The 8,877-nt window shown below is 49.1% G+C and overlaps 1 protein-coding gene across 9 annotated transcripts in view; it reads right to left on the reverse strand.

Moving 5' to 3' along the window:
* Positions 1–271: 271 nt before the first annotated feature.
* TBC1D1 (TBC1 domain family member 1) overlaps positions 272–8,877 on the reverse strand; it is a 285,275-nt gene continuing 276,669 nt past the window's right edge. For 4 of the 9 annotated variants that reach the window (XM_055086102.1, XM_028492067.2, XM_055086105.1 and 1 more), the window contains 2 exons: positions 4,880–4,996; positions 285–768 (listed from right to left, as the gene is read on the reverse strand). In XM_055086102.1, coding sequence (XP_054942077.1) covers positions 484–768; positions 4,880–4,996 — 402 coding nt within the window. In that variant the 3' untranslated portion in view covers positions 285–483. Of the gene's footprint in view, positions 769–4,879; positions 4,997–8,877 lie in introns of all 9 variants that reach the window. The other 5 variants (XM_055086106.1, XM_055086103.1, XM_055086109.1 and 2 more) reach the window with 5 other exon arrangements.

An 8,877-nucleotide genomic window follows, 5' to 3' on the forward strand; every position in this document is an offset into this window, starting at 1 on the left:
TCCTGATTGCGCACAGGATAGTCTTATTTTCTATAATCCTTTCACTCCCTCGAGCCCATATACATTATATAGGCCAATATTACTCTGAACTCGACTTAAGCTTAAATTGCGATCATTGACTCCTAATGTCTCCGAACCATAGAGTTCCACACAGTGTTTTCAGGGTCCTCGAGGTCCTTCCCCATCACCCTCCACTGACGGCCTGTTCAGATTCCACTTAGTCAGTTCACTTATTTATTCATTTATTCACTCATTCATCATTTGTTGGATTGGGTACCTTCTTCATGCCAATCACCCTGTGGGGTGCTGGAGATATAAACTTGAAAACTGAATGATACACCGTCCCTGCTCTCAAGGCACCTACCATCTACTATTCCATGATTCAGTGGATATTAAAACATTGTGATAACAATGTTGGCATTATAGGCAAGGTGCAGGGGAGCACGGGAGGGAGTAATTGACTATCCTTGGTAATGGGTCAGATCAGCTGCACAGAAAAGAACACCAAGGAGCTGGAAGGGTGGGGCAGGTCGAGGGGACATCCAGGAAACACCAGAAGCTAGAAGAGGCAAGAAAGGATTCTTCTCCACCTGTTTCAGAGGGAGCATGGCCCTGCCGACACCTTGATTTCAGACTTGTAGTTTGTGGTACTTGGTTAAAGCATCCCTGAGAAATGGATACAGGCATCCAGGTGGAGTTGTCCAGTTGAAAGGTATGGATGATGTCAGACCAGTCCTCTTCCAGAAGCCCAAGGAGATACACCTGAAACTAATACAACATTGGACATCAACTATACTTCAATAAAAATAAATTAATTTAGCTATTAAAAAAAAGAAGCCCAAGAAGAGATTACTAAGGACACAGAGCACACTGAGGCATATGCTGGAAGAGATTTATTCTGTCCAGGGTGGAGAGGAGAAAAGGGGATTGAACAGGGAAGCTTCACAATGAAGATGACATTTGAAGAGGGCTTTGAAGAATCTTTTTGTCTCTTAGCTGATGATAAACTCCTGGGAACCCAGTCTACAAATCTACTCAAGTATTTGACAAATATTTATTCAGCGCTTTATGTTGGGCTCTGCGCTAGGCTCTGAGAATAGAATGGTGAGCAAAACAGGCACAGCCCCTGCTCTCATGCAACGGATAATCTGACGGAGAGACAGACTAATTTCTGTGGATACAAATAACCACCCAGAAAACTATGTTAAGCATCACTCTGATAAATGATATGAAAGGCAATTACCAAGTGTTAAGAGAACATATTGCAAGGAAGTTGTTCAAGTCTGAAGGCTGTGAAAGCGTTTTTGAGGAAGTGAAGGGGGGAAGGGTGGCTCGTACAGATTTGAGGATCTGAAAGACAGCCAGTCTCACTGCAGGACAGAAAGGGAGGGACAGCTGATGCAGGCAGCAGCCGTGGCTCAAAGGACCTTGAAGGGTTTAGTTCTTCATCCTACAAGTGACGGATGGAAGGGAAATGCAATCAGTGAATTTCAGCAGGGGTGCCAACAGACAAGATCATGTTCGGAGGTTTTGTTGTTGGTGTTTAGATCACCTTGATGAGAATAGTGGGAGAAAGTCAAGAATGGAAGTAAACAGAACCATTAAGAAATTCTTGCACTTGTCCAGCCCAGAGCAGATGGTCTCTTGAACAAGGTGGTGGCAGTGGAGAAGGTGGATTTAAGAAGTGTTTCTCCAGGTTCTCAGTGAAGGGAAAAAAACCTAGATGAATGAATGAAACCAATGGTCTTTATCTGCAGCTATTCCATATTCTTCTCTGTCTTCAGGTTTTAAAACACTGTCTCTCTGAAAAGTGACATTGATGTCTCCATATGAAACGTCTTGACATCTGATAATGACGACTCAGTCTAAGAAGAAGGGGACATTAAAGGGCATTCTGGGAGACGGTAGGACTCTCTCCAGTAGGGGAAAGGGAAGAAGAGAGAACAAGAGGTTGGACCCCTGAAGCCTTTCAGAGGCCATGGAGGACCCAAGGCAAGGACCTATCTGAAGAAAGCGGTCCCTACATTACCTGCCAGCCAGTAAGCTTCTCTCATCTGATACTCCCCAAGGAACATGACTCACAGGCACCGTGTTCAGAGGGAAAATAATGTACAGTTGAGCTCCCCTGAAGCACCCTGCAAGACAGTGTTATCACCTAGAAAGCACCAAAGTTTCTATAGTCAGATTTAACTCCTTTGTTGCACTTAAACTCTGGACATCGGGAATGAGAATGGAGTCCAGACTACGGCTTTTGCATGGCAAGAGAGGGTGTGCTTCTTCCCAGGGGTGTGGCACACACCTGAAGTTCTCCCGAGCATCGGATTCCCCGCACCTGAAGGAGGCAAAGCGGTAGTCCTGAACGACGAGAGACTTGGCCAGCTTCTGCAACTTGGGATGTGTTGGGTTCAAATTGTTCACTCAGTTGGGTACCTGAGACGCTGCACTAGGTGGGCCTGGTATTCCTTTTCCTCCTCCATCGTGACAGGGAAGGATGGAGATTGGAGGAATGAAAGGCAGCCTTTCTTTGAACCCCCAAAGTGTCTCACAGCTGACAGGATCTGAAGAATATGGGGGAATTGCTTCAAATCTTACCCTCTTACTATTGTTCAATAGATGCTGGAATGGACTCTGGATTTAATTTAAAATGAATACTATGTTTTCACCCTAATTAAGCACACAACAAAAGCTACTTATGAAGTGAACAGGTGACTCAATATTTGTTTAATAATGACATCATATTCACATTTTTGCCCAAATTCCAATGACTTTGAGCTCCCCTTGTCAAACGGCAGGACCTGAGCCCTCCTTTAGAATTTTCCCATTCTTCTTGGACAGCCCCAGAGGGGTGTTGGTCTCTTGGCCACAGGAACTGCACAGGGCTGTCCATTGGCTTTTTCTGCAGAAGAAGTCTGCAAAGAAGATCCTTAAGGAAACCTCCCTGTCACCGCTGCTGACAGTGCTGAGATTGTCAGAAGCCCCGCCCCAGGCTTATCCACAGAGAAGTGTTACTCATTTATTCCTTTCACTAACTACATCAGAGCCTCAGCCCTCACCCGCCCAGATACACACACACACACACACACACACATACACACACACACACACACACACACACACACACACACACACACATACATACACACACACACAAATGCAAATCATTATATGCATGGAAAAGGAGCCAAAAGGTCACACACCAAGGACTTTTCATAACGGTGAAGACTTCCGGAGCATGAGTGTCTGGGTGTTTCTCATTTTTGTCTGCTGACATATCCTCTTGCTTTGCTTTCTTACCGTCATTTTGCCTTGTAATGCTCTTTTTATTTTGTATTAAGGAACATTTTGTATTTTATTATGTAGTGCTTTCATTTTTAAATATCGTTTTACATATTAACATTTGGCTGATAACTGGAAGCCCTCCAATTTATTCTGGTCTTCCTGTAAGTTGCTCTGAACCCTTTAGGAACTGCTCTGAGTGTTATCTGGCTTAGTGTTTCAACCTAACACGGAAGCTGGTGAGAGCTGGCATCTGTGGGCCCTCACTGCGTGCCAGGCGCCGTGGCAAAGGCGCTTTCCACGCACTGGGCCACGCCGCCCTCCCCGGAACCCTGGCGGGCACTGTAACCCCCAGCACAGTGATGGGGAAACGGCGCCTGGGCGGAGTGGATGTCATCTACAAGGCAGCACGGTCGATGCCAGATGCCTTGTGCAGAGACCCAAGTTGTACTGGAGCCACGAGGTCTACTGGATGCCCTTCCAAGGGCATCTGTTAGGGCACTAGAGTGGGGTCTTCCTCAGGCACTGGCTGGCTGCTCTCTCAGGGGAACATCTCTCCTCTTAACCCAAGCTCCTGCATCGCAGAAGAAACTGGGAAGGGATGGGCCCCTCTGTGGAAACTTGCCCACTCCCCACCCATGGGCAGAAAGTCAGCAAAACTCAGCCAGCCCACGTTCAGAGCCGCCGTGGTGCTGCCAAGCCTGCCCCACCCAACCTCCTGTAAGAGCTCCAGTCGACAGGCCCAGAAAAGCAAACGGGCCTTCTTGGGATACAGAAAGGAAAAAACCGCGCAGCTGCCACCTAATTGGCATTCTAAACAGCTAGAAGCTTCCAAGCCCAGAAATGAATTAAATAAGCTTTTCTTCCCCTTTCAGGGTGGAGTACAGCCTCCAGGTTTCCACCCAAGTCACACCCTGGCAGCTGCTATTTATAATATCTAAATGCCAGATGGAACCTGCCGGGGTGAAACAGAAAACAGACAGCAGGACAACAAAGGCCCTTCAAGCCCGGTTGGGCCCGGGAGCAGATGCCAACCCCGAGGGAGCACCTGGAGACTGGCTGAGGGGCAGAGCCCTGAGGGCCCGGTGCCGGGCTGACCCTCCTGCCCAAGTGGCGCTCCCCCAGCCAGCAGAGAGCACGCTGTCGGATTCTTCTCCTACATCCCACAGCCCGTGGCACACGGCTGGGTGCTGGGCAGGGACTGGGGCTCTACCCGTTGGGTCAGGAGCAGCCAGCAGAGGCCAGGAAAGCTCATCCGGGCCAGCAGCTGGCTGTGGAGCAGGCCAGACCAGCAGCTGGGGGAGGGGGGGTGGGCCTCGGGTCCAAGCAGAGGCTGGAACAAGGTAGAGCAGGGTGCAAAGGGGGGACGTGAGGCAAACCCTGATTTCCTCTCTTACCCGGTGTGATTTTCTGCCTCTTATTAACCCCTGGGGGACTCTGCTTCCTTATTTGTGAAACGTGGGCAGTAATTACATCAACTGAATGGCATATCTGAGAACACTGAATAGACAGTAAGCGCTTAGGATAGTTCCGTAGCATTGAAACGGCAGCTGTTCCTATTGGATTTTTTGCCCAGATACAAAAATGCCTCTGTGTGACTTACAGGGCAAACGCAGGTCCCTCTCCTCCTGGAGGGCTGACAGCCTTGGAGACGGATCACATCACAGCTTCCCAGTTCCTGCCCTTGATGCGCCAATGCAGACCGGAAGGCTGGCTTGAGCTAAATAGGCACCCGAACAAAATCCGGTTAGTATCCTGCTGCCCGTGCTGCCCTGGCCCGCTGGTCGGCTAGCAAGTGAAAGTTGTTTCTTCCAAAATGAAAAGCCCGTCTCTCATTCTCTGATGAACTCCTCCCTCCTATCTCAGTGTAGCTCCACTCGGCTTTTCTCTAGGAACGTTCCTGACATTCAGACCAGTCTGAAGTTTCTTTCAGAGTTTCTAGAGCAGTGCTGTCCTATGGAAATATAAGGCCGACCACGCAGGTCATTTAAAGTGTCCTACTAGCCCCACGAATGAAAGTAAAAAGAAACGGGTGAAACTAATGTTAATAACACATTTTATTTAACCCAGTATATCGAAAATAGTATCACTTCAAAATGTAATCAATATAAACATTAGTAAGGAGATGTTTTACAAAATCTGGTGTGTATTTTATGGTACATCTCAGTTTGCTCTAGTTACATCTCAAGTGCTTGGTCTGCACGTGTGGCCAGTGGTGACTGTATTGGATGGCACATCCTACAGCGTTTGCTTGATTTACTGTTGGTTTACCATTGGGGGGCCTCCAGCTTGAGTCTTTGATGCTGCCTGCTCTGAGGTTCTGACAAGGGTATAGGGATGTCGGGAGACAAGCAGCGTTCAGTGTGAAGAGTCAGGAGGGACTGCCTTCTGCCCTCTCCTAGCCAGTCCCTCGACAGTTTGGGTATTAGTCTTGGGGTGGAGATGGGTCATGGGCTCTGTGAATAAAACATAAAAAGCTGGGAATCCCCTGGCAGTCCAGGGGTTAGGACTCGGAGGGCCCGGGGTTCAATCCCTGGTCGGGGAACTAAGATCCTGCGAGCCTTGTGGTGCGCTCCCCCCGCCCCCCAAAAAAAGCATTTGCCCCCAGAAGAGCTAGGGAGCTGAGGTTTGAACAGCCCTCACCGCTTCAGAGGAGTTGGGTTCTTCCCCTCCCTCCAAACTCTTGCAGCTGGAGAGAAGGTTGCAGTCAGGAGCAGGCTGTCACTGTTGAAGAATAAAAGGAACCTCCCAGGGAAGGGGTCCCATGGGGGAAGGAACAGGAAGAAAAAAGAGTGAAAGGGAAGAATCTTCAGATCACCAGCTGCAAGGACACTGGCAGCCTTTTCACACAGCCTCAGAAAAGCCTCTTTGGTTTCCAAAGAGTCTGCAACATTTTTAGGCTTGTGGCCTCTGAAGGCTCAGTGAGCCTCTGCCTGTTAGAAATAGTTTCCAAGACATCACATGAAAAATATTTTCTTTTGGTGCTCTGAGGACCTGAGCTCACTGAGGTCTCCTCCTACCAGTGAATGCCGAGGAAGGCACTCCCTGACTGGTAAGCTGCTAGCAGCCGCACTCACCCCCATTAAACTACAGGATTGCAATGCCTGTCTTGTGCAGAAAATGTGAGAACCTTCTGGAAAACTCTGGAAGGGGCCAAGATGGGACTTTGTGGCTGGTGGCTACCAGTCCTGAAGCCGTGGAGGCAACCCGTGGTTTTGCACGGGCCCCCACCCTGCTGGAGCCACTGGTTCCTGGCACAGCCCTGGCGGCCTCCCAAGCCCTGATTTGGCCTAGGTTTCCAAGGCATTTGCCCTCTCTGTTGACTGCTCGTAATGCAGCCTGCCAAGCCAGTTACTGAAAGGATTTGGAATCTGAGGAGTAAGAAAAATCACCACCTATGCTCTAGGGGAATTTATGGGAACAGTCTGAACAAAATGACCCCTTCCAGGCAACCTGGCTGTAGTGCAGCCCTGCCCTTGCAGAAGCACCACTTGCCCCCAAATTGAGCCAGTGGGCAGAGCTGGGCCTCCCCTGATTTTGTCTGGGCTACTCTTACATCCCTCCAAAAAAAAGACCACACAGACACCTTGTCCCAGAAGATATAAGGTCCCAGAGAAACTGCTACAGCACACTCTCCTGAAAAATAATTTCCTTTCTTCTTATCACCATAAAAATCTCAACGATTAAAATGCTGAGAAAATGAGGTTCTTCTGATAACTGGTGTTTTCTGGTTAACAGGAAACTGGTTTAATTTTAACCAGTGATGCTGAAAATCTCTGTCCCCTGGACCAGGGCCTTGCCTGTTTTTAATCATACAGGACCCTGCCGGGCTCCAGGGCATGGTGCTTCTAGACAGCACGGGCCGTCGATGTAGAACACACTGAGTCAGGCCTGATTCCAGGCCTGCCGCTGGCTTCTGGCATTTTGTTTCTGTTTGGTGTTAGTCAGACCCTTTAGATGAGCTCATTTTGTTGTAGCTATGTCGTTTTACCCTAAAATCTAAGCATAACCCTTCAATTTGAGGGCCCAAGTTAACTGGGTTCCACTTGAGAAGTGGCTCTAGTCAGAGCAAAATGTTTTAGGCTCACATGTAGCCCCTGACCACATTTTGACTAGGGGATGATTTTAGCGTTCACTTGGCAAGGCCATTTCCATTTGGCTCCCCATGAAGTCACCGAAATTCTAGTTATTTCTGTAGTGTGTGATTGCCTGGTTTATTTGTAAGAACTATCCATCGGAGCTGAGCTATTCTGTTTCTGGAGCTGCTTATACGATCACAGTTATGAAATGTTTATTTTCTTAGATCAGCTTAAGCTGATAAGGCACTTTTGAGCCATTAAGAATCTTGTAAGTCAAGATTGTTTCGATAGAAGATTTTTCTGGTGGGGGTAAATCAGATGAATCAAGGCCTCTCCCTTGATTGGGCTATTATCTTAAATGTGTGTGACCGTCACATGCTCCTTTGAGAAATGGTGCTGCCTCGTTAGTACGATCTGCTGCCAGCACGCTCTGTTTCCTCTGGCTCACACCCAAGGACCCGGAGAGACGAGGCCACCCCAGAGAGGCAGAGGGTCAGTCAGGAATGTTCCAGGGCCACAGGGCCCGTTCGCAACCACGCTGGGCACAAGAAGCCAGAAGAAAATATTCCAAATTAATGAACATGGAAGAGGCTCACGGATTTAAATCCTCAGCACAAATCTATCTGAAGACAGGCCTTGCCCTCACAAAACTTACTTTCCTGTGACAGGGACAAATCGAGAAGGAGATAAATATGCAACCTGCTGTTGAGGGCTAAGTAACAAGGACAGAGAAAGCAGGATAAGGGGAGAGGAGGTAAAGGGCAAGAGGGGGCAGTGGGTACCTGTCAGGCAGGGCGGGCAAGGTGGCCTGAGGAGTGACCTGAATGGAGAGAAGAAATCCAGTGCTTCCAAATCAGAGGGAGCAGGGGGTGCAGATGCCCTGAGGAGGGGGTGTGCTGGCCCCCCGAAGAGCAGAGAGATGGTGTGTCTGGAGAGCAGCAGGTGAGGAAGAGATAGGAAGGAGGGAGAGAGCGGGGAGGGTGCAGAGCTGGAGAGCCTCTCAGCAGAGCCACAGACTGTCCTGATGTCCATTCTTTCTGCCTTTTCAAAAATGAAATCACCCGCTGTCTCAGCGGGGCCCGTGGGCCTCTGCTAGCGACCACATCTTCCAGCCTCGAGTGCAATGGAGTGTGGCCACTTCATTAAGTTCTTGCGTTGGACTGTGAACGGAAACGAGTTCTGCTGCGTCTCGGTTCAGTGCTCACAGAGTGGGTAGTGTTCCTCCCTCTCTTTCATCCTGTCCTACAGGTGGAACCCAGACCTGGTGCTAGGGAGCCGCCTGGTCCATGTAGACCAGGGGAAGGCCCAGGCGGAGGTTCGGAAAGTAGGGTCCCTGGGCCTGCGACATCAGTATCACCTGGAATCTTGTAGAAATGCAAATTGGGGGGGGCGCCCTTCAGATCTACTAAATTAGAAACTTTGGGGGTGGGGCGCAGCAATGTGTGTTGTTTTTTTTTTTTTTTTTTTTTTTTTTTTGCGGTACGCGGGCCTCGCCCTGTTGTGGCCCCTCCCCTTGCGGAGC

This window comes from Physeter macrocephalus, chromosome 7 (assembly GCF_002837175.3).
Source record: "Physeter macrocephalus isolate SW-GA chromosome 7, ASM283717v5, whole genome shotgun sequence".
NCBI lineage: Eukaryota > Metazoa > Chordata > Mammalia > Artiodactyla > Physeteridae > Physeter > Physeter macrocephalus.